Source organism: Brachycentrus maculatus, unplaced genomic scaffold (assembly GCF_059751285.1).
Source record: "Brachycentrus maculatus isolate JH-2025_06_01 unplaced genomic scaffold, ASM5975128v1 h1tg000013l, whole genome shotgun sequence".
In the NCBI taxonomy this organism is placed as follows: Eukaryota; Metazoa; Arthropoda; class Insecta; order Trichoptera; family Brachycentridae; genus Brachycentrus; species Brachycentrus maculatus.
In genome coordinates, this window is record NW_028280767.1 from 389,343 (window position 1) to 416,892 (window position 27,550).

The 27,550-nt window shown below is 34.5% G+C and overlaps 1 protein-coding gene across 5 annotated transcripts in view; it reads left to right on the forward strand.

The window, feature by feature from the left end:
• Positions 1 to 272: 272 nt before the first annotated feature.
• Positions 273 to 27,550, forward strand: part of LOC148313384 (protein vestigial-like) — an 84,075-nt gene continuing 56,797 nt past the window's right edge. For 2 of the 5 annotated variants that reach the window (XM_088263536.1, XM_088263553.1), the window contains exons 1-3: positions 273 to 453; positions 7,033 to 7,818; positions 8,754 to 8,852. In XM_088263536.1, coding sequence (XP_088119662.1) covers positions 7,705 to 7,818; positions 8,754 to 8,852 — 213 coding nt within the window. In that variant the 5' untranslated portion in view covers positions 273 to 453; positions 7,033 to 7,704. Of the gene's footprint in view, positions 697 to 7,032; positions 7,819 to 8,753; positions 8,853 to 27,550 lie in introns of all 5 variants that reach the window. The other 3 variants (XM_088263561.1, XM_088263570.1, XM_088263545.1) reach the window with 2 other exon arrangements.

Genomic DNA, 27,550 nt, shown 5'->3' on the forward strand with positions numbered 1-27,550 from the left:
TAACAGTGGCCCAAGTATAAACAAGTCCTGTCGCAATAAAGCTCCCGTTGACGCAAAAACTTCATCTCTCTACCTATACCGGCGCTCTGCTCCGGACAGCCGCTCCGCCGCCGCCGGGGGCGGGGCCCGCGGCTCCGGCGCCCGGCCATTGGCGCCCCTGCCCGGGCGGCGCCCACCCCGGGGCGGGGCCACGGGGGGCGGGGTTACGAGGGTGGGGCGACGTCCGGTTTCGAGGGGACTGGAATGCCAGTCGAGCGGTATCTGTTGGCGCAGGTAGATAATGCGCGTGCGTCGGTCGCGCGAATTTCGAACGGCGCGTGTTTCGACTACCGGGTGTACAGTGAATTACGCGGTTTTTTGCTTCCAAAGTGACAGAGGTGTTCTGGGGACTGTATCCACTCGTCTTACAAAGCAATATCAGTGACTAGAGACTATATGATGAACAGTTCTTAGGTAACGATCATACATTGTGTTTTTTGCTTCCAAAGTGCCAGAAGTTCTCTGGGGACCGTATCCACTAGTCTTCCGAAGCAATGTCACTGACTAGATGCTATAGGATGAACAGTTCTTAGGATTTGACGCATTTTCAAATGCGCGTTGTGTTTTTTGCTTCCAAAGAGGTTTTCTGAATACTGTATCCACTTGTCTTCCGAAGCAATATCATTGACTAGATGCTATAGGATGAACAGTTCTTAGGTAACGATCACAAATTTGACCCATTTTCAAATCTTCGTATTGTTGTCGGGACACGTATAAAAACGTCTTTATTAATTGTGCGTAGGAACGGGAGACACGTATAAATAAGTTTTCTTCTCGATTGGTTGTTTGCTGTATGTACTTATACGTGTTTTTTTTTTTACATTTATTATTTACCTTGCTTATTATGTAAGTAGGTACAATGTTTATAGATCATTAAGTACCTAAAAATATGTTTTGTTTTAATCTGTGATGGGAACAGGAGGGATAATCTACTGTGGGCCAATCAGGAACTTGTCAGCATTTGAGGAAACCACTTAAAACTCCTCAGGAGAAGGCGGACTGTCGACTGTCGTCAGCAGACCTTCCGTTCCACTAGAAGAGGGTTCGGCATTTTGTGTCCTAACTTGGTTTATGGTACCAATGTCCTTGGCAATTTTTATTGTGTATGATACCACCTCTCTTACAAACTATCACGGAAATATGTGGAAGGGTTCGAATGTGAGAGCAAAATACTACATCACTATTAAAGATACAAGTGATTTTCCAATGGAAACTCAATGGAAACACTCTACACCATGCAGGGATCAGACTGTCAATAGCATCATAAGACATTGCTAATATAAACCAAGCTAGGACACAAAATGCCGAACCCTCTTCTAGTGGAACGGAAGGTCTGCTGATAACAGTCTACAGTCCGCCTTCTCCCGAGGAGTGCAACGTGGTTTCCTCCCAGCAATGAGCAAATGCTGAAAAAATCCTGATTGGCCCACACTAGATTATCCCTCCTGTTCTCAACACAGATTTAAAGAAAAACATATTTATTTAGTTAGAAGAAACAAAAATCCACTTAATGAACTATGAACCTTGTGCATAATAAGCAGGGTTAATAATAAATGCAATTCCCATCTAAAAAATACATTACATATCATAAATATTGAAACTCAATGAGGGTAGTCCAATTGGCAAATTTCAACAAACGTTTGAAGCCAAATTGCCTTCTGGGTTACTTTAGTCAGATTTCGGACGTCCTGCGTGAGAGATTATCGTTTTAAACTGCTATTTGCCATACTATTTTATTCTTAGTATTATATATTGTACCTATAATAAGATATTTTCCCCATATAAATGTCTTGGGAAAGTAATGATTGTGACCAGTGGCGTGCACAGAGTTTTTAATTAAGTTAGGCAGTAGGGTTAGGCAAGGATAAGGCATGGTAGGCACTGGTCATGTTTCTATATGGATAGCGAGTAATCCAGGGTAGGCACTGCTTTTCCGCCTATATATAATAGAATACACCCCTCTGATTGCGACGATGAAATGATTGGAGACACTTTATCAGATTTTTCTTACGATAATGATGGTGAAATGCTATTGGAAACATAATCCAGTAGCGATGATAAGGACATACCGATACCTACACGAATTTATAATTTATTTCTTTACTTATTTAAACATATTACACGCGTAATTCACATATAAAAAAATATAATATAAATAAATTAAAATAATGCCGATAGCAGAGAAGACCTGCAGGCGCTGGTGACAAAAATGTCATATGAAAAAAACCTAGAAAGACTTCTAGATTGGCGCAATAAAAATAAACTCTATTTTAACAAAAATGCCAAATTATGAGATGCTATAAAAACAAGAAACCACTATTTATATTAAACAAAGTAATTATATTCGATTAACAAAGTATAGGTACCTAGAATCTGTATGAATAAAAGATCTAGGTACCTATAACCCTCGACACCAAACTCAGTTTTTTATCGCACAAAAACAAAATAACCTACAAAAGTATGAGAATGCTCGGTTTCATAAAAAGCATTACACATGGACAGTATAAATACACTCAAAGGGCGTTTGTCCACTACCCGGAATCCCGTGTAATTTGACAGTCCGGCACGTCAGTTAGCGTTTTAAAACGACGATTAGCTTGTGATTTTTCCATCTCTCTTCGAATCGGTGCGTGAACACGTTGCCCGTAAATTCGATCACGCCAAACTGTCGCATTCGCTTTCATTTTTCAAAACCGGACTGCCGGACGGTAAAATTCCGTGCAGTGCACAAGCGGCTAAACTCTTGTATACAGCGTTAGTCAGGAGTCAATTGGAATACCTACAATTCATCGGTTTGGGCACCAAACTACTGGATTCATTTATTCTTCTTCTAATCCAATGGTGCATAGGGCACTGCATCGTATAGAAGCAGTGTTATCTTCAGGTACCAGTCCAGGGTAATATTAAATAAATATTAGACTGAAAAAAAGAATCACTAATATTTATTTTGACCCTCTCGGGAATCGAACCCGGGACCTCCAGCATGGTAGCATGGATTCATTTACCATCAACAAAAGGGTACAAAATGAATTTTTGGAGTATGTATGTCTGTTAAGTACAAAATAAATTCACCAGGGGATTATTTGCATATTATAAATACTATTCTGAAGAATTTTCATTCTTATAAAATATTTTTTCAATGACTCGAGTGTCCCGGATAATCCGCTTCCCAGTTAATCAGACCCCGGAAAATCGGGAGTATACTCACTATATGAAAACTCCCGAGTATAATAGGTACATTTGTTACGTCAGCTTTAATGTCGGGAATGCCTACCTAAATTTTCAAGTACCTACCTACCTAGGCAGAAAGCTAATAACAAATATGCAAGAAAAAATTGTTATAAATATATTATGCAGGTACTTATAATATTTATGTGGGTAGATATTTTCTTTTCTTTTATTAGCGGCCGTAGCCAGTTTCAGTGACGGTACTTCCCTAGAAGCCCAAAAGCCCGGCTTGCCTAACAACTCCAAATAAAAATGACTAAATCTAGACCAAATGATTAAAAATACATAATTAATGTATGACTATTTTTAAATTATCGCGCGCTTACATGATTATTAAACACTATGCATGCCATTATATGGTGATGGTACTTATTGGTTATGGTTAATATCTGAGGAAGATATTTTATTATAGTGAACATTTTCTTTATTTCAAGGTGATGGCTATACCTTACAAAAGTTACATGTTAGCATATTTTTACAATGATTACAATACATTGTTTATATTTATAATACTTTCTGGGTGCTTACTATACTGGGATTGATATGAGGTAAAGAAATTAAAGGTAGGTACATCATGTATTCACGAATGTGAAAAATAATGGGCTTGCCTTACTGGTAAACCCTAGGCACGCCACTGGCCAATTTGTACTTACATAATATAGAACATGTAAAAATAAAATATATTGGCCAAACTGCGAGAAGTCTAAGAATTAGAATTAGAGAACATCGTCGTGGACTAACAAGTAATTATTTTTCGGAATTTGCAAATCATATCATGGAAACTAACCACTCATTTGACTCTCATACACTTAAATTATTACACTCTGTTACGAATAATGGTCAAGTCATGAATAATTTAGAAAATTTAGAAATACATAAAAATTTAAATTCAGATAAAACAACAATTAATAATACACTGTTTCAAAATACGTCACTATTATTATCAATGTTTCCATTTACAAAAAACGTTTTTCCTTAACCCCCCTACCTATATTTATTAACCTATATATACACCTAAATATATTTTTATTCGTTAGTTTTAATTTGTACCAGAAGATGAAAACAATTGTCGTTTTCGAAACTAGTCGTAAATAAAATAAAATTTCAGTGATTTTTTCAAGTGTTTAATTATAATAAAATAATCATGTCATTCAACAAAGTTAATGCCGAATCAATAAATAATATATTACATGTCGCTCACTCCTTTCAAGAACGTCATAAATCAAAAATTGACGATTTTCAGTTGTGCATGTTTTCGGAATACCCAGAAAATGTACTATATCCCAGAAAAAGAGGCATATTTTTAACTTAATATTTACCCGCTACAGGGTAGAGAGTGTTGTTTTTGCATTTTAAAGAAAAGGTGTTGTTTTATTATGTTTTAAAATATACTAAATATTTTTCAAATGGAGAAAAAACCTTCAGGTTTTACCTAAAAAGGTCTGTTGCACAGTAAAAAGTTCAAAAAGTGGCTTGATATTTATTTTTAATACATATCATATTTTTAAACTTTAAAAACGTTCTCCTGAAAAATCAGGTTTTTTGATTTATGACGTTCTTGAAAGGAGTGAGCGATGTATACTTTATGATAAAATAACATGTTTTTCCTTTTTAAATAGGTATATTACTGGTTCGAAAAGAACTTATCTAAACAAGGATGAACATATAAAAAAAAAACAAGGAATTACGCATTAGCCTGAAATATTGTAATTATTATCGCTTTATAGGTAGGAAGTGACATATTCCAGATGTCGATATGGTCCGCGAAATCATTGCCGAGGTTTTGCATTCGGTGTATAGGAGTTTCTCGTGTTTCTGGCTGGGGCATAAATATTTATCCTTCCATATGTAAATAATTTTAAAATAATTACGATGAAAAAATGTATACATTTTATTTTATCAATTTTTTTATTGATAAGTATCTTAATATGTGCGAAGAAATCTATTGAGAAGGGGAAATAACTTTGGCCATTTATGAGGATTAAGAACTGTCATTACTATGCATATTCACCTGATTGACAACATTGTATATTACTTAAATTCGGATATTATAGGGGTCTTAACTTAAAATGAAACATCTATCCGTCCTCGTCCTGTTCTCACATGCGCCACACATATATTAGTCATTCTCTCGCTATCCATTCGCTCCACATGTCCATACCACCTAAAAGAACTCTCCTTAATCTTTTCAATCCCTAGTTCAGCCTGACATTCCTTTCATATCGCTCCTTTCAAGAACGTCATAAATCAAAAATCGTCAATTTGCAGTTGTGCATGTTTTCGAGTGCCCAGAAAATCTACTATATCCCAGCAAAAGCGGCATATTTTTAACTTAATATTTACCCGCTACAGGCCAGAAAGTGTTGTTTTTGCATTTTGAAGAAAAGGTATTGTTTGATTATTTTTTTTAATACTTACACTAAATATTTTTCAAATTGAGAAAATACCTTCAGGTTTTACCTAAAAAGTTCTGTTGTACAGTAAAAAGTTCAATAAATGGCTTCATATCTATTTTAAATACATTGTATTATCTTTTTAAACTTTAAAAACATTCTCCTGAAAAATCTTTTTATTTTATTTATGACGTTCTTGAAAGGAGTGAGCGATATATCTTCGCTTTTAATTCTGTCATACATTCGTTTGAGGGAGCGCATTTCAACAGCGTTCACTCAGCTTTTATCCTTCCTTTGCCAGTTCCATGTTTCGCTTCCATACATCAGTGTCGGTACCAGCACTCCGTTGCGAACCGCCAGTTTGGCTTCCAAGGACACATTTTTGTTTGCAATCACTCTGTTTGAAGCATCATATACCCATCAACCGAAATGATCTAGAAGCTGGGATGAGTTTGCAGTTCGAGGACAATTCATTCCTTATCGTCAAATGAATGCGACGAATGGGGACATCGCCGGAATAGCTCTGCGATGTCCCGTGTTCGAGTCCCGCGTCGGCATCTTTGAGACCAAGATAATTATTAGGGATTGATTCGAAGCAGATAACACCGGTACCTACTAGCTGACTGATGATACAACTCGAGAATGCTCCTCTTCAAACAATAAATTATCAAAACTAACTAAATAAACATCGCTTCCCCGCAGGGGTAGGCAGAGAGAATAGTGGAAGCAGGTTGTACAACTTTAATGCATTACAATCAAAGCGATGTTATTTATTTACAACATTTGAGTGTGTCCAAATACTTGTTCGCAAATCTGGATTATCTCCAATTATTTGAACACACTTAAAATGTTTTAACTGGTCAAATTATAAGCTAAAACAATAAAAATGAAAATGATTCTCATATCGCTTACTCCTTTCAACAACGTCATATTTAAAAAATCGTCAAGTTTCAGTTGTCCATGTTTTCGGGATGCCCATAAAATGTACTATATCCCAGTAAAAGCGGCATATTTTTAACTTAATATTTACCCGCTACAGTGCAGAAAGCGTTGTTTTTTGCATTTTGAAGAAAAGGTATTGTTTAATTATTTTTTTTAGCATAGTAAATATTTTTCAAATTGAGAAAAAAACATTCAGGTTTTACCTAAAAAGATCTGGTGCACAGTAAAAAGTTCAATAAGTGGCTTGATATTTATTTTGAATACATTTCATTATATTTTTACACTTTAAAAACAAGTTTTTTCTCTCCTCTTTTTTATCTCCTGAAAAATCACGTTGTTGAAAGGAGTGAGCGATGTATTTGGACACACTCAAAATGTTGTAAAATAATTATGTTACTTAACTAATTCATATTTTTTTGGTTTATTTCAGGAAGGGAATTCTTCGTGACAAACACAAACCGAATACTGGTTGAGTGTTAAAAATAAACTTTTTAAGTAATTCAAGTAATTAAAAAAATCAAGCTATTTTAAGTAATTCGTGTAAAAATAAGAGTGAATTACCTCAGTTATAATAATATATTAAAAGTGATATTTAAATTCAGTGATAAAAAAAATGTCGCTATAAAACAGAATGATCACTTGTGAAGCTACGCTTGTTTCAAATCGTTAATAAAAAATAATAAAAATAAAAACTATCTAAATAATTTTTTTATTTATCTCAACTTTAATAATAAATTAAAAGTGATATTTAAATACAGTGTAGTTAAAAAAAAACATCAATAAAAAATTGAAAAACTTCATATTTTTTTTAGCATTTAAGTGAATCTTTTCAATTATAATAAAAGATATATTAAAAGTGGTGTTTAAATACAGTGTCAAAAAAAATGTCGCGATAAAACAGAATGATCACTGATTGTGAATCTACGCCAGTTTCAAATCGCCGATAAAAAATATTTGAAAAATAATTCATTTAAATTAAAAAGGTGAAGATCGTTTCGGTTCACCCGGCTGGTGTGGTGTCCGGCAGCGGGCCGTGGCGGCGGGCAGCGTGGGCGGCTGGGCGGGCGGGCGCGCGCGCCACGAGGCCCGCCCCGAGCTGGCGATGGGCTGCCCGGAGGTGGTGTACGGGGCCTACTACCCCTACCTGTACGGGCGCGCGGGGCCGCGCCCGGGGCCGGCCTTCGCGTCCCCGTTTAGCGCGCACCAGTATGACAGGGTGAGTGCACGAACGTGACGAGTATTTTAAAGCTAACAATAATAAGAACCTTTATTATTATTATTATTGTTAGTAAGAACCTTCTTACAAAGCTTTTAATCAGGGTAGGGAGTAGGTTTGGGTAAGGATATTTGAAATTGAAAGCTGTCCCACCGCATGCCCAGATCTGATACAGAAGCATCTAGACTTCCTGACAGATCTGCTCTTGCTAAGCAATTTTTTTTAACTAAGTCACGAAATTTATTGAAAATGTGAAACAATATAAAATTGTATCCCGATTTTACTGTGAATTTACATTTAAAAGCTTTCAATATACCTGTCACTGCCAATCTAAATAAATACAATATTGTAAGTCCATCGCCAATTTTTTTGTAGAAGTACCCCGGTGTAGGCAGTGAAAGGGATTTGTGTTTAGTTCAATTAGTCAGCTAGATCCGATTCCGATTTCTCGACGTTGGCCTGTACATAGACGCCCACAACCCCGACCAGCACAGCAGACAGACACGGAACAGTAAGGTACAGTGGGTAAGGATAAGGCATAGTAAGCACTTGTCGTGTTTCTATATGGAACGCGAGTTATGCAGGGATGGCACTGCTTTTCTGCCTATAAAGAATGCACGCCTCAGGCTATATGTATACCTATACTCGTTGATTGCGAGCTGGTAAGATCACTTTGCCCATTGCAGATGTTGTAGCCGATCGAAGCGCGAGACGTCCATCGACCAATTCATCCAGAATACACAGCTCTTTTAGATAGGTACTCTGGAGCCATATTGTGTATTGATTTATACATGAGTAGGCAGAGTTTATACTCAACCCTTTCGGGAAAGCGTAACCAGTGGAGTTTGCGAAGTAGTGGGGTGACATGATTTTGTTGAACTGGACTATCCATCGCAGCGGGCCATAGTAATGTGTGCGGTGTCTGTGTGTGGCAGGACGAGGCGCTGTACCCTGCCGAGCAGGCGTCGCTGCTGGGCCCCGCGTGGCCGCGCCCCCCGAGGGTCTCGGTGGAGGACCTCCTGGGCCCCGCGATGGTGAGTCCTTTTTACAATTGGCCCTCCCAATTGACCGGCGCTCGAGTGAAATGCGAGGACTGTACTTCACATGATCATTTCTGTAGTACCATACTTCCTCCCTCGAGTGAAATGCGATCACTGAACCCTTTCTGCATTTTTTGCACTGCTATGTGTCTGTTAGCTGTGCTGGTCAGGGTTGTACAGGCGTCCGTGTACCGGCTACCAGATCTAGCTGACTAACTGAGCCACTAACTACAGATCTATTTTGTATTTTTTATTTATTTCAAATCATATAACATACATAAATCATATATACATATAATATTCCCGATGAGTAATTTCTATTTCTCATTTTGGGACATGGGAACACACATAATAATGTAACAATTTTTTAAATAACCAAAACTAATACTAACATATGGCAAAATATAAAAAAAAAACAATAAACAGGTATAATAAATAGGCACAAGAAGCATATTTAAAAGAAATAAATGAGAAAACACAAGGTAAGAAGCATATTTAATATAAACAAATGAGAAAATATAAAAAACATAAGGTAAAAACAAAATAAGAAAATATGACTTATCACTATTAACAGCATTGTCAACATTGTGATATGGTAATATAACAGTCTCCTTATCATTCATCGTTCACTTTGTGTAATACTAATTAAAAACACTAATTCATTACTAGTACCGGTTTTGGAATATCCATTTCATCATCGGGTCACATGTAGACTGCATTTAAACTTCTTTTTTTAAAGTGTAGTCTACATTTGAACTGGTAGTGGTATTACACAAACTGAACGATGAATGATAAGGAGAGTGTTTTAAAACCCAACGCCATCATAATAAGATCAGTAGCGGACATAGACATTCAAGGGTATACTCTCAAAAATAAAATTCAGCACACGACCGTCTGTGCGTGAAGCCATACGCGTCGCCGAACATTATTTTTTTTAAATATACGTTTAAAAAATATTTTTTATATTTTTTTACTCCTTACATTTTTCAGCTCTTTTCTTTTCAAAATCATATATTTATTTAGAATAAAAACTTATTTTTCAATACGAAAACCGTGTTTTAAGCAACAACAAAAAATATAATTTTTTGACAGTATTTTTGAATTTTTTTTCAATCTTAATATTGTTTTATTTTTATTTTTAGAATATATCTACATATGTTGAAAATATATGTATTTTTTATTATTTTTTGACATCTCATCAAAGATGAAGCATTCCATGAATATGGATGTCTGGGCATTTACGGGGCTGACGACCGTCGTAGGCTAGTTTAAGTGATCATTTTACACACGTGTAACATTCACCAATTCTACTCATTATTGACAACCACACTACTCAAATTCTTGGAAGTTCTGTATATATGAACCAATTTTGAGACATCATTTTTGAATCCCTAGAACTTCACTAAAGACATCTATTGGTGAGATGAAAAGAAGCTTTTTACTAAGCAGAAACTCTTTTATTAGTATTTGAGGTCCGAATCCTGTATTATAATCACACACATGAGAAACGCCAGAAAATATAATTTTCAATATTATTATTTAAAATGAAAATGAAAATAACTCCTGTGATTGCAGATAATCCAGATTTTGTGAACAAGTATTTTGACACACTCAAAATGTTGTTCATCAAAAAAATGCGTGAAATGTTACCTAGGTTTAAAGAAAATTATGTTTCGGGATATTGATTATCCCGCTTTGAAGCCCAATTAGCCCGTAACGAAATTGCCAGGCCATGCCTTTGTATGTAATTTTTTTGTAAAAATGTTGTATATTTTTTGCACTTGTTAGTATAATATATTGTAAAATGCAAAAGAATCTAAAATAAAGAGAGAAAAATGGAAATGTATCGTTTTGGTGCGGACCTCCACATTTACCTACTAACTTGTGTCAATGTGTGGAACATTATAAATGTGTATTTATTACAGTTGTACGGAAATAGTTGCGGTGTGTCATTGTCTCCTTGTGTTAAGATCCTCGCGAGCACATCTCTGGGAAGAAGTAAAATTTAATATACCTATTTCAAATTATACATAGATTGCCTTTTCTTCCATAATGTGGCATTCTTCAACGGCTACAAAACGTAATGGCTCCGAATTCCATCTCATTCTGCGACTAAATTTAACTAAATAGTATCGGGATCGACTTCCACTCCGACAATAGTGGGTGCGGTATTATTATAGAACCAATTGACGCGTTTAAAACCGGAGGAAGATGTTTAACAACTGTTTTTCTTTTACTTTTGTTTAGTCTGCATCTTCCCGCATTGGTTTACTGGGTCCTGAAGACTGATTGACAGCTCGGCTCGTCGAAGGGTTCTTCATTTGTCAGACAGGATATTTCCTTTCCTTTAAAATATTAGGGTGGTTTAACGGCCGCACTAAACACTAACACTTTAAGTCCTATTTATTATGCAATTAAGAGAGTATTCACTTCACTCGTATTAAACCGATTTGACGTCATTTTATGGTGTGTTTAAAAGTTATAATCAGAGTTGGAACATTAGTTATAAAAATAAAGCACTAAATACAAACCAAACCAAAAACACAAATAAAAACCGTAGTCAAAAAATTTTGTAACATCAATAGTCAGTAATAAGGCAAAACATTTGTCACAAATTTTATTTTGATGTGTTTTTCATAATAAATAGTGTAATGCCTCTGTAGTGTAATTGTCAGCACGCTCGGCTACCGTTCTGGAGGTCCCGGGTTCGATTCCCAGGGGGGGTCAAATAAATATAAGTGATTTTTTCACTGTAATATTTATTCAATATTACCCTGGACTGGTACCTGAAGCGGAGGGCTGATCACCTTTCCTTCGTGTGTAAACGATCAAGATAACACTGTGTTCATATGAAGCAGTGCCCTATGCACCATTGGGGTGCGGATAAGGGTTTTATTATTATTATTATTAGACTTTAAAAAATCTGTGTTTCATTTTAATATTAAATATATGTAAATTCAAATAAAAACCAATCGCCAAAGCTAAACTGAAGTGAAGCAAGGAGTTGGCAAAAGAAGGATGAAAGTAGTCTAAATGTAATATCTCAGTTCGTCAAAACCATGATAGATTTTATTTATAGATATGACGTTTAATTTGTGGAACTCTAATTTAATTTATATTTGAAATGTTAAAATCAAAACTAGTTTTTTGAGTCTACTGTATTTTATTGTTAAAAAAATACATAAAAATTAATTTGTGACAATTGTTCTTATGAAAGAATGTCAACCCGTTTGAAAATGCCTGAAAATGTAAAAAAAATCGTTTAAAAATGCCATAATAAGGCGAAACCATTGACACTAATCGATATTTATGTGTTTTTTGAAACAATAAAACACAAACAAAAAAAAAATGTTGAGATGATTTGGGCATGTGGAACGAATGAGTGAGGAAAGTACGGTAAAACAAATTTATAAGACGAATGTAGTTGAAAAAAGGAGCAGAGGAAGACAGAGGAAAACTCGGCATGATCGGGTATGTCAAATACTTGAAAGCGGTCAGGTCAGGAGTCAAAATAGTCGGCGGGTACGTGTGAGGAGGCTAGAATGTTTGCAATGACAGAAAGGTGTGGCGTTCTATCCTCTCTAGTCTAGAATTTTTACACGTGAATTACATGAAATTATAGTAACTTTAAACATAAAGAGTAAATCCTCTCACGAGTAGGTATAGGCTATAAAAATTATAATGTTGAAGCCTAAGTAGGGCTATAATAAGCGGTGTTGCATAAGCCGTATCTAGATTTCAGCGTCACTTAAAAAACTTTATAAAAAGAAGCTACCTCAAACCAACCATGGATGGCTCCCGTAAACTCAAATATAAAGCGTCATGAGATTTATAATATATTATTAGATTAAAACCAATATTTTTAGCTTTTCGTCGTTACCGACATCATCAGACCAGTCTGATGATGTCGGTAACGACGAAACCCGGTCGCTGGTCAAATAAAAAAGTGGAAAAGCTAAAAATATTGGTTTTAATCTAATAATAAATTAAAAATGCAATTCCATCACGAAGTGTCAGTGGATAATATAAATCTATTAAAAAGATTTATAACGTAACGACGAAACCCGGTCGCTGGTCAAATAAAAAAGTGGAAAAGCTAAAAATATTGGTTTTAATCTAATAATAAATTAAAAATGCAATTCCATCACGAAGTGTCAGTGGATAATATAAATCTATTAAAAAGATTTATAATATACATATGTAGGAGTTTCAAAAATTTGGTTGTCAATCATGGGTGGAATGGTGAATGTTACACCCTTGTAAAGTGATCACTTAACCAGTCTAACACATGTCGTAAGCCCTGTAAATACCCAGACTTCCATATTAGGTCCACTTCATCTTTGCTGAGATGCCAACATGTAATTATTTCTCACAACAATATATGTATTTAATTTATTGTTTCGGCATTAACTTTGTGGTAAGACATGTTACAATGATTTAAGAAAACACTTGTGATAGAAAATATATTGGCCAAACTGCGAGAAATTTAAAGATTAGAATTAAAGAACATCATAGCGGTCTTGTTAGTAATTATTTTTCGGAATTTGCAAATCATATAATAGATACTAATCACTCATTTCACTCTCATAAATTAAAATTATTACACCTTGTTCCATATAAAGGCCAAATTATGAATTATCTTGAAAATTTAGAAATACAAAAAAACCTGAATTCTAATAATAATTTATTAAATAATATATTGTTTCAAAATTCTTCGTCATTGCTTTCCATTTTTCCTTTGTTTTCAAACTCCGTTCCTTGACTAACCCCTTCCCCTTACTTTCCCCTCTCCTTATTTATAGAACAATTTTATATTTTATATTTTAGTTATTATACAGACCTGAATGATGGAAGTTTAACTTCTGAAACATGTAGTCTATAATAAAACTCAAGTGTTTTTCTTTAATAATGAAAAAAACAATATCTTATATTTCTGAATGGCGCCTACCGACCGATTTTAAATAAAACTATTTCAAACGCAACCGCCTCCTATTGTTCCATATTCAAATGATAACAAATGACGACAGATGTCGTTTTCTATGGCTTGCGTAATGGTAAAAAACGAAGTGTTTTCTTTAATCATTACAATATATGTATTTACAAATTAATACGTATATTGATAGATAGGTACATAAAACTCATTTGCTCGTGTGGCAAGGTAGGTACCTGCCTGAATTGAATTTTATTTCATACTTCAGATAATATTTTCGAATGAAAAATGTAAACACGTTTCATTAACTTAATTACAATACGTTTTCATATTTTTAATCACGTTGCTCGGTCACGCGACACGCTTAGTTGGGAAAAATTGCTAGTCGCATTCAATTTTGCCAATAGATATTTCCACCTTACTTAGTACTACGTAGGTACCTATTCTTTACAAAAATAAACTAACAAACTGTCAAGCAGCTTCCCCGCAGAGCTAGGCGGAGAGAATAAAACGCCACACCGATCTGTCTTTGCGAGCAATAATAGGTATGCTCATACCAGTGGCGTGCCTAGGGTTTACCAGTAAGGCGAGCCCATTATTTTTCACATTCGTGAATACATGATGTACCTTTAATTTCTTTACCTCATATCAATCCCAGTATAGTAAGCACCCAGAAAGTATTATAAATATAAACAATGTATTGTAATCATTGTAAAAATAATAATTAAAGAAAACACTTCGTTTTTTACCACTTGAGTTTAATTATAGACTACATGTTTCAGAAGCTAAACTTCCATCATTACGGGTTCAATAACTAAAAATATTTCGAAAATCTTACCCTCCCATATCCAACCTGCATATTATACAAATAATAATTTACATAAAATCCTCGATAACTCAAAATCTAAAATTGATTTATTACAAAAAAGTGGTGTTTATGAAATTTCGTGTGGAGATTGTGATAGAAAATATATTGGCCAAACTGCGAGAAATTTAAAGATTAGAATTAAAGAACATCAAAGCGGTCTTGTTAGTAATTATTTTTCGGAATTTGCAAATCATATAATAGATACTAATCACTCATTTCACTCCCATAAATTAAAATTATTACACCTTGTTCCATATAAAGGCCAAATTATGAATTATCTTGAAAATTTAGAAATACAAAAAAACCTGAATTCTAATAATAATTTATTAAATAATATATTGTTTCAAAATTCTTCGCCATTGCATTCAATTTTTCCTTTGTTTTCAAACTCCGTTCCTTGACTAACCCCTTCCCCTTACTTTCCCCCTATCCTTATTTATAGAACAATTTTATATTTTATATTTTAGTTATTATACAGACCTGAATGATGGAAGTTTAGCTTCTGAAACATGTAGTCTATAATTAAACTCAAGTGGTAAAAAACGAAGTGTTTTCTTTAATTATTGTAACATGTCTTACCACAAAGTTAATGCCGAAACAATAAATAAAATATTGTAAAAATATGCTAACATGTAACTTTTGTAAGGTATAGCCATCACCTTGAAATAAAGAAAATGTTCACTTTAATAAAATATCTTCCTCAGATAGTAACCATAACCAATAAGTACCATCACCATATAATGGCATGCATAGTGTTTAATAATCATGTAAGCGCGCGATAATTTAAAAATAGTCATACATTAATTATGTATTTTTAATCATTTGGTCAAGATTCAGTCATTTTTATTTGGAGTTGTTAGGCAAGCCGGGCTTTTGGGCTTCTAGGGAAGTACCGCCACTGGCTCATACATACCCGCCGATTATTCCAACTCCTAACTCGACTAGTATTTGAATTACTTGATAGTGGCGAGTTTTCCTTGGTCTTCTTCAGCTCCTAAATTTGTTTGAGTGTTCTTTCTTTTCTCGTTTCAAAATTTTTCGGAAAATCTGGGGAGTTGTGTACAAAGCGATCAATTAAGTTAGCTAAATGCTGGGTCGTAAGCTCTGGGATGCTCAGACTTCCATCGTTTTCCGTATAAAATAATGTTTTGAACTGACATTTCTTGGTGGAACTGCATTTTATAGAATAAAATAACAATTATGTACCTATATATGTAGTTTCTTCCACATAATTTTTTTTGACCAGCAACCGGGATTCATCGTAACCAACATCACCAATCTGATGATGTTAATTATGACTAAACCCGGTCGCTGGTCAATAAAATTTATGTGGAAAAAATCAGAGCTTTTTATCCATGTCACGCGGTGGAATTGCGTTCCGGCACCTTTTTTCAGGGATATTTATATTTATTTTTTAACTTTTAAAATCAATAAGACGAAATATTGTTTGCGCTTACGTTATTACAATCTATATTTATATATTTTCTTGAATGTTTTTCGCCGATACTTTGTGGTACATTTTATTAATTATATAAACTGGACTGGTACCTGAAGCGGAGGGCTGATCATCTTTCCTTCATGTGTAAACGATCAAGATAACACTGCATTTATATGACGCAGTGCCCTATGCACCATTGGGGTGCGGATAAGGGTTTTTATTTTTATTATTATTATTAAAAAGGTTGACATGAAGTGAGTTGTGGGACCTTTTTTTTTTTAAAAAAAAAAGCCCTGTAAAAACTATATATTATGTAGTCATTATTTTATTATATGATTTACTTTTGTATTTAAAAAAATGATAATATGGATGTTCCCATGCCACACCTTGTACAATTGAAAAACGAAACTTTGATATAACAGAGAAGTTCGCGAATCACTCAGCTGTAGGAATATTTAGTTCGTACAGGAGTCACCAATATGGCTAACAGTAGTATGTACGTAGTGGCACCATGCGTTTGCAGCCGTCAGGCGTATTCGCTCCAACAGCTGCGCGTAATGTATTCCTTGTTTTTGCTATATTTGTCAGCGGTAGCATGAGGAGGGTAAGCTGAATGGGGTCGGTAGGGAAGGTGGAGGGTGGAGAATGGGGAAGAGGAGGTGAGAGGTGATACACAACACTCATCCATCTTAACAGGTTAGCTTCTACGCTCACTTCAACGTTTATAGAAGAAAAAACACCCAGACAAAAAAAAAACAAGGATAATAGTAGTAGTATAAAATGGTCCATTGAAATCAATAATAGCAAATAAAAAAACCACTAGAGAAAGCAAAACTGATAGTACACAATGGATTCATGTTCTTCTTCTTCTTCTTCGTCTTCTTCTGTCCTCCACTGCTGGATATAGGCCTCTTCCCCTTCTTTCCATTTGCTCTGGTCGGTTGCTGCTTGCAGCCAGTTTCTCCCCCGCACAGCGACCATGTAGTTTCTCCCCCGCACAGCGACCATCTCTTTTGGGGTCTTCTGACATCTCTTTTGTTCTCCCGAGGTCTCCATCGTAAAATTATTCAGGTCCATCTTGTGGGGTCCTGTCTTGCAATATGTCCTGCCCATTGCCATTTGAGTTTTACCACGCAATCCATGATATCCCTTTGTTCTTTTCCCGGTATCTTCGTTTTGTATTTCATCCATTTAAATGAAACCAAGCATGGGTTTTTCCATGGATCGCTGTGTGCACTTGAGTTTCTCTGCATTTCTCTTTATCAGAGTCATAGCCTCTAGTGCATATCGCTCACTCCTTTCAAGAACGTCATAAATAAAAAAACTTGATTTTTAAAGATAACGTTTTTAAAGTTTAAAAATATAACACAGTATATTAAAAAATAAATATCAAGCCACTTATTGAACTTTTCACTGTGCAACAAAACTTTTTAGGTAAAACCTGAAGGTTTTTTCTCCATTTAAAAAATATTTAGTTTATTTTAAAAAATAAGTAAACAATAAATCTTCTTCAAAATGCAAAAACAACATTTTCTGCCCTGTAGCGGGTAAATATTAAGTTAAAAATATGTCGCTTTTGCTGGGATATAGTACATTTTCTGGGTGTTCTGAAAATATGCACAACTGAAAATTGTTGATTTTTTAATTATGACGTTCTTGAAAGGAGTGGGCGATATGTGTTCACTGGCAGTATGCAGGATTCGTACACATTTCTTTTTAGACAGGTCGGAATCTCCTTAATTTGCAGAATCTGTTTGAGTTTGACCAAGCATGGATTCATGGAGTCATGTTAATAACCCTTAAATATGGAAGTGCAATATGGAGTTAATACAAGAAGAATGAAAGTAGACTGATTGCAGTCAAAATGCGAACTCTCAGTACGTCAAAACGACGTATGATAGATGTTCGAATGGTGATATGTTAGGAAAGAATGTAATTCTGAGATGATCTTTATTGATAAAATTTTGAAAGGTGGGTTGGGGTGGTTTAGACATGGGAACAAATGAGTGAGGAAAGAATAGTAAAACAAATCTATGAGGCAAATGCAGTTGGAAACAGGAGCAGAGGAAGATCGAGGTAAACGTCTTCGACATGATCAAGTATTTCAAATACTTGGGTGTGGTCAGATCAGGAGTCAAGAGGCGTGGAGTCAGCCAAAAAAGGATGAAAGTAGACTGAATGCAGTTGAAATGTGATCGCTCAGACGAATGTGCGACAAAATATCGTGTGATAGATGTTCAACCAGTGATATATTAGGAGATAATGCAATTTTGAGATGATCATTATCATATTATTTTTGACATCTCATTAGAGATGAAGAAAAATATGGAAGTCTGGGCATTTACGGGGCTGACGACCGTCATAGGCTGGTTTAAGTGATCACTTTACGCACGTGTAACATTCACTAATTCTACCCGATTATTGACAACCACACTACTCAAATTCATGGAAGTTCTATAAATATGAACCAATTTTGAAACATTATTTTTGAATCACTAGAAATTCAGTAGAAAAATGATCATTATCGATAAAATATAGAAGGTGTGTTGAGATGGTATGGGCATGTGGAACGTACGAATGAAGAAAGAACAGTAAAACGAAACTATGAGGCGAATGTAGCTGGAAATACAAGCAATATTTAAGATGATCAAGTATGTCAAACGGTTGCAAGTGATCATGTCAGGAGTCGGCGGGTATATAATAATCGGCGGGTAGGTATGTATGAAGAGATGCGTGAATGTGTAAGAGGCTAAGATCGATTAGAAAGACAGATTTGTATGGCGTTCTTTTCGCTCTGTCTACCCCTGCGGGAAGCGACGTGATGGTTCATTATTTAGTCAGTTTATACGTGATCTTGATTAGGTCCAAACACCATATTTTTTACCTTTTTTGTAAACCTTCTGGAACTTTTGTGTTAATTAAATCAATCAGATGTGTATCTTCTAGGTAAGACGTGAAAAGGACAAATGATGTAATTTTTCCCTGTCGCGCGTTTCACTTAAAAAACAGGGAAAATTGAAACACGGGGTGGGACCGCTAATTTTTCATTCGCTCCAGTGTTTCACTAAACTCGGATACTTTCGGATTTCGTGGAACAGGAGACGTTTTTAGTTAATTGAGGTAATTTACAAAGAGCATCCCTCTCCTATGATAAGCCCTTGAATAAGTTCTTAAAAATAGCCAAGTCAAAATTGCCGCCAAACACTTCAAAGAGTACAACTTTCACATCTCAACATAGATGAAGAATAATATGGAAATTGACAACATTTTGAGTGTGTCCAAATACCATTATTTATTGATTCAGCATTAACTTTGTGGAATGACATGTAGATTATTTAAAAAAAAGTAAGCACTTGTATAAAATACCACTTTAAAATACCACTGTTATGTTGAAATGTCAAAATGTTAGAATATGGGAGTCTTTGTATTTTTTTCAGGCTTTGTTTCATTTTACACACGTGTCTTTGATTTTTATTTTACAATAATATATACAATACTATATTAATTTTTTCACAATATAATTTTTAATGCACGGCTCACTATATGTAAACAAAATTATATAAATTTATATAAATACACATAAATAGTAACTGTCTGCTTTTGACTGTATCTATTTTGGTGGGGTTACCAACTTTATGCAACGCTTTAGTTCCATATTGAGAAGCCATTTCTTTACTTGTTTCATTAGATGATTATAGTTTATTTATAAATTGATATAATGTTACAACGTGTGTTGATATTTGTGCCGGAGCCGCACTTAAAAGGTCAAATCGCTCACTCCTTACAAAAACGTCATAAATAAAAAATATTTTTTTCAGGAGAACGTTTTAAAAGTTTAAAAATATAGCACAATGTATTAAAAATAGATATCAAGCAACTTATTTAACTTTTTACTGTGCAACAGATCTTTTTAGGTAAAACCTGAATGTTCTTTCTCCATTTGAAAAATATTTACTATGAAAAAAAAATAATTAAACAATACCTTTTCTTCAAAATGCAAGAACATCATTTTCAGCATGTGGCGGGTAAATATTAAGTTAAAAATATGCTTCTTTTGCTGGGATATAGTACATTTTCTGGGCATTCCGAAAACACGCACAACTGAAAATTGACGATTTTTGATTCATGACGTTCTTGAAAGGAGTGAGCGAAATAGGGTTCCTGAACCACATTTTACGGAACCATGCTTTAGTTCTGACTTGGATCGAGCGATGTAACTTATCTCAGCCGCTCTGTCGACCGACTCCCGTTCCCAGTGGTAGGCTAGTCAAATTCGTGAATAATTTACCCCGAATCATGATAAATGTGGGAGATCCGAAACATGCCGACAGTCTATTGAGTCTGTAATATCTACGGAATTTTAGGAATTTTCGCATCATTTCAACTCTCGTACGTATTACTTAAATAATAAATACTACATAACAAATCTACAGTGTGGAATCTATGTATGTAGACAATTAGATACAGAAGCGGAATATATATATTTTTGCTATTAATTAATGGTCCAGTATTCGATAAATCGCTACTTAATTTTATATAACCCCAGGTAACATTTGACGTAATTGATTTCATTATTACTTCGTTTTTGTATTGAAAAAAATAGTTTTTCTTCGAAATAAATATATGGTTTTGAAAAGAAAAGAGTTATTGAAAAGTACGGAGTTAAAAAAATAAATTTAAAACATTTTGAGTGTGTCTTAATACTTGTTCACAAAATCTGGATTATCTCTAATTAATTGGAGATAATACAGGTTTTATGGACAAGTATTTGGAAACACTAAACATGTTGTAAATAAATTATCTGGTCAAATAATAAGCTTAAATAATAAAAACGAAAATTATATTTTCTGGCGATTCTCATGTGTGTGATAATAATCCAGGATTCGGACCTCACATACTAATATAAAAGTTTCTGCTCAATAAAAAGCTTCTTTTCATCTCACCAATAGATATCTCGAGTAAGGTTCTAGTAATTCAAAAATAATGTTTCAAAATTGGTTTCATATATCGCTCACTCCTTTCAAGAACGTCATAAATCAAAAATCGTCAATTTCCATTTGTGCATGTTTTCGGAATGCCCATAAAATGTACTATATCCCACCAAAAGAAGCATATTTTCAACTTAATATTTACCTGCTACAGGGCAGAAAGTGTTGTTTTTGCATTTTGAAGAAAAGGTATTGTTTAATTATTTTGTTAAATATTTTTCTAATGGAGAAAAAACCTTCAGGTTTTACCTAAAAAGATCTGTTGCACAGTAAAAAGTTTAATAAGTGGCTTGATATTTATTTTTCATACATTGTATTATATTTTTAAACTTTAAAAACGTTCTCCTGAAAAATAAAGTTTTTTGGTTTATGACGTTCTTGAAAGGAGTGAGCGATATATAGAACTTCCAAGTATTTTAGTAGTGTGTTGTCAATAATGGGTAGAATTGGTGAATGTTACACGTGTGTAAAGTGATCACCAGCTTAAACCAGCCTATGTCGGTCGTCAGCCCCGTAAATGCCCAGACTTTCATTATCTTCTTCATATTTGATGAGATGTCAAAAAATAATAAAAAAATATATTTTCAACATATGTAGGTATATTCTAAAAATAAAAATAAAACAATATTAATTAAAAAAAAATATTGGGCGTGACCTGATGTCCAGCTCTCTGCGTTGCCGGACATTAACTGAATTATACTATTGTGAGTAATGCCTTGAAAGGAAAATAGAAATTTCAGAGGGGCCTCATATGTGAATATTTTTATTTGAGCGATTATAATATGGGATTGTAACATTTTTTTAAATAATAATATTAATTAGGCTATAATACATTGCACGTACATCTCAACATAGACGAAGAAGATAATGGGAGTGTGGGTATTTACAGGGCTTAGGACCCGTCCTAAGCTCGTTTGAGTGACCATTTTATACACTTGTGGCATTTACCATTTTACTCATGATTGACAACAACACTAATCAAATTTTTGGGAAACATTTTTATTTAATATTTAAAATGATGTTTCCTGGCGTCTCCCAGTTTGTAAAAAAAATCTGGTTGGGATCTTGCATACATCTAAATCTAAATGCTAACAAGTTGTAAAACACGTGTGTAAAGTCTTCTTCTTCTTCTTCTTTTTCTAGATCCTAAGGATCGGTTTGTCCCTCCACTTGTAGCCCTTGGGATGTTGACTCCCAGCTCGGCTGTCCAAACTAAAAACACAGTAAGGGACATTTTTTTTGAAAATACGTTTTTTTTCATCTTTGGACTAAGTAGATTCTACTTAGTCCAAAAATGCAAAAAAACGTGCTACAAAAAAATGTCCCTTACTGTGTTTTAAGTTTGGACAGCCGAACTGGCTTTCCACCTTCTTGGAGGTCTGCCTGGGGGTCTGCGTCCTTCAGGGATTCCTTGAAAGGCGATACGTGGAAGTCTGTCATCCGATATTCTGTTTACATGATCATTCCAGTATCTTCTTCGCTGTCGTCTGTCACTACGTGTGTAAAATGATCACTTAAAACAAGCCTATGAGGTCGTAAGCCCTGTAAATGCCCAGACTTCCATATTCTTCTTCACACCTTTCACATGCTGCTTCTCAGCGCCATCTACGGTCGAGTTGAGTAAACACACACTTATCATGGTGATTAATTAGTTTGCTGAAGGTCTATTGTGACTTGCACTCGTATCATATATCATATTTTATGATCTGTGGAAATTTATAACATTCATAAAAAATAATTAGTCAACTACTAGGAATATAATTTATAGAGCAATGAAAGCACGCTTGGTTTTATTGCGGCAACTAACCCGAAATGGGTGTATTGATAAAAGGCTGCTTTGAATCTGATAGTGTTCATTTTATAACACACCGTTTAATTTATAGACTGAGCTTTAAGCTCTCTAAAAGCTTTATAACTAAATCCGACTCGTTAGGCAATTTAGGCACAATTATGACGGGAGGATGTAGAGTATTAAAAATTTTACGCTTATAAACTTTGAACAATATCTACGTAACTACTCAGCATAATACACACTATCGTCTTCATTTTTGAATGAGATCATTATTAAATTATTTATATATTGTGGAAAAATATACATTAAGAAATTAAAAAGGTACATAGAATTTTTTTTTGATATCACCTACTAGACATATCTCGTTTTTGTTTTTAAAAAATCTCATTTTGTGGTAATATCAATTTTTCTTATTAAAATTTCGGGTTGTGGTCCCGCGGTTAGTGACGCGGACTTTTAAGTCTATAAAATGATCACTTAAATCAACCAATGACTAATCGTGACCATGTCCAGACATCCACAATCTTCAACATGTATGTTGTAAATCAATTAATATCTGGTCGAAAATTTGTTGAAAATGTTGAAAATCAATTAATATCTGGTGTGTCGGGTTGTGGTCCCGTGGTTAATGTCGCAGACTTTTACGTCAGAGTTTCTCGGTTCGAGCCCACTATATCACAATTTGATACATATTTCTAATATTGAGCTGCTTAGGCTCACAGTAATAGTATGAAATTGAAATATTTGTGTAAATAATAAAAACACAAATATTTTTCTTTAAAAAAATAATAAATTAATAAATCTTATTTTGTGGTTATATCAACTTATCCATTTTTAATTAAAATTAAAAATGGACAAGTTTTTAATTAAAATAACCCGCAAAGCTTTAAGAGGCTTGTCTGAAAGAAAAACTTTAAGAGGCTTGTCTGCAGATAGAATAGTGAAGGAAGATGTGAAAAATGCATCACAAAAACCCAGACCGATTGAAAACAAATCGGGAATCGAGCCTTGGCGCCGGTATCGCAGCCGAGCGTCTGCCTAACTAAGCCACAACTATAATATGTAGGTACTCGTATATGTTTATAAATAAAATAAAAATTGTTTGGTCAAAATCATCATTGGAAACAATTACGTATGTATATGTAGTAATAAAATACCTACTTAAGACTGGCAGATAATTTAGGGACGGAAGTCCGTAGCGACATGTGACAAGCCTCTACGAATGTGTAGACCTTAAAAATGGCATTCCACGCCGAAGAATGTGTTGCCATTAATATTTACACATCGTGTTTATGGAGATGTGTAATGTGCAAAAAGTATCCTGCATAATTGTTAGAGGGCATCGCCCATCTATACATGCTTCATTTACAGTCCGACCAGAGCGGGATTTATAATAGATACAAGCTAAATAAGCTTTTTCGTCTGCCTCCGTGGTGTAATGGTAAGCGTGTTCAAGCTCCGTGCTGGAGGTTCCGGGTTCGATTCCGAGGGGGAGAGGGCGAAAATAAATATTGGTGATTTTACATTATGATATTTATTTCATTTTACCCTGGACTGGTCCCTGAAGCGCGGAAATGATCACCTTGCCTGTATGTTAGAAATGATCGTGATAACACTGCGCCAATACGATTTCATTTTTTTTCTATTTGTCGGCAGTGCATTGGATGCGGATAAGGGTTAGAAAGAAATGAAAAATATGCTGTAGGCCAGAAAATTGTTGTCCGTAATATTTTTTATTTCAAATTTTATCGCCTCCGTTCAAATGATCTAGTATTTCTATTAGATGATTTGAATTAGAAATTTTGTGGTTTTTTATATAAAATAATCACATATTAATATGCCGCATTCATATTTTAGCTTAGAGTTCCATTACCTACTCCGGCACTGCGTCGACTCCATGCGATGGTCTTGTACTTTCTTTAGTGTTCCCATTATTGCTTTTTCCCTTAATATAAAGTACCTGCTTAATGAAGATTTTTTTCACAGTACCTACTTATTTCAAGGGTTCCTTAACTGTTTACATAAGATATTGGCGTTGAGGGGTTCGGGGTGTTGAAAATGACTTAAACAAGCAAGTAATTTCATAAATATTATCCATATTTAGCAATCTCCTTAAAGAAAACAATTATTTTTATTTTATTCATTCAAATATATAATAGTTACAATAAAATATTATGATTTAATTTATTTGATACACATTTCTACCTTTTACATATTTAAATACTTATCTTGTCTAGTTTTGTCTAGCCTCCCATCAGTTTGAAGATATTTTTTATTAAAAACGATAAAAATTTGTGTTTTTTATTATTATTTACAAAAATACTCAAATTTCATACTATATCTGTGAGCCAAAGCGGCGCATTATTAGAAATAGGTATCAAATTGTGGTGGAGTGGGTTCGAACCGCGAAACTCTGACTCAAGAGTTACTACTTGCGACACTGATCACTAACCCGTATCACACATCAAAATATAATAAAATGTTTTTAAAATAAATATCAAGCCACTTATTGAACTTTTTACTGTGCAACAGATCTTTTTAGGTAAAACCTGAATGTTTTTTCTCCATTTGAAAAATATTTAGTATATTTAAAAAAATAATTAAACAGTACCTTTTCTTCAAAATGCAAAAACAACACTTTCTGACCTGTAGCGGGTAAATATTAAGTTAAAAATATGCTGCTTTTGCTGGGATATAGTACATTTTCTAGGCATTCCGAAAACATGCATAACTGAAAATTGACGATTTTTGATTTATGACGTTGTTGAAAGGAGTGAGCGACATCTGTAACGACGAAACCCGGTCACTGGTCAAATAAAACGAATGTGTAAAAAACTACATATGTACATAGTTGTTATTTTATTACACTTATTTTGTAATATTAAAAAATAAAAGCACATAGGAATTGTGTTAAATTTGAAACATACATCTCCATTTATAAAAATGTGAGGAATGTGAATTTAACGTATCCAAAGCATGCTACAGTCGTTTGAAGTCATAATTAATTATTCAAACCGTTCGCATATTTGAGTGTGCTTTATTTTTAGATAATATGTGGTATGTTCCGAGATAAAATATGACGATAGTAAAATGTGATATAAATGGGTCATTGCCTTCTAAATTACCTCTAAGAACAGCGGAAAATGGTGCAAATCGTATTTTAATAAGAGAGGGAACGATCGAGAGAAAAAACGCCATAGAACGCCCACGCCGATAATATCTTTGCGACTTGTACGAAGACGTGGGCTGTTCAACAAATGAGGAGCTGAAGAAGGTGATAGGCACATGATAGACCGGAAAGACGAAGGAGATGTCATTTGTTTCTTCAAACCAATCCAAAAGATTAAGACAACATGATACAACATGGACAACCATGATACACGATTTACACACAACGAAGGTTTGATGGTCCCAATAGTTAACAATAAATATGGGAGTCGAACACTGCAATATATCGTTCCGAACATTTTTAATCTGTTGCCGACGGATGTTAGAGGTCAAAATAAAATATGGAACAAAGGCAAAATAAAGGAATGGGTGAATGATCAAGAGTTCATTTTAAGAAAATTGTAAAATGCTTATATTCTTAATTTTTCTCTCTTCTTTGTGTGTATACTAGGTTAAAATGGTTAAAAACAATAAAAAATGTATTCAAAAAGAACTCCACCGACAAGACACACAAGGTGGCTTGGTGGGTCTGCAAAAAAAGTTTAAAATTGTGATAGAAATAAATGTATACAATTTACGTTAATAAAAAAAAGAAAAAAAAGACCATAGTAGAATAAGTATTATACTCAAAAGCACACAGCGATCCATGGAAAGATGCTTGGTATAAGCCTAAGAGACAGAATAAGGAATGAGGAAATTAGGAGGCAGAACCAGGATTGTGGGTATCGTGGATCGCGTAGCAAGACTCAAGTGCCAATGGGCAGGACATGTTGCGAGACAACATGGACTCCTAAAATTTTAAGATGGATACCTTGGGATAATAATAGAGGCGTCGGAAGACCCCAAAAAGATGGTGCGATAGTCGCTATGGGGGGTAGAAACTAGCTGCAAGCAGCAACCGACCGATAGAAATGGAAGTATACGGAAGATGCCTATATCCAGCGGTGGAGGACAGAAGGCTGAAGAAGAAGAAGAAGAAGAAAAATATAATGAAGAAGATGAATAAGAACAAGAAAAGAATAAGAAAAGAAGAATATTACTAACGAATACTACACAAGCAGTATGAATTTATTGCCATGTGGTAGGTATCTATGTAAAACGAACGACTTAAGTTTTAATCTTAATTGATTATCAGTATTAATTAAGCATGATCGATACATTTAAGAAAGGTGTGTTGAGATGGTTTGGGTATATGAATCGAATGAGTGTTAAGAAAAGAAAGTTATGAAAGGAATGTGGTTGGTAGTAGAAGCACAATAGGGTTGAGGAAAACTTGGCATGATCAAGTATATGAAATAATTCGCGAAGAATCTTGCATCATTCTTGAATTAGGATCTCTGCCAAATAAAATGCATCATAAACCCACCATGAAAGAGTCCATTAAACGATGTACCTACATAAAAATTTCGAAAAATTATATAGCAGTATAGGAGTGTATGCAGTAAATTATATGTAGTATGTTACACGTGTCTATTACATCAGCCTATGACAGATCACAAGCTCTGTGA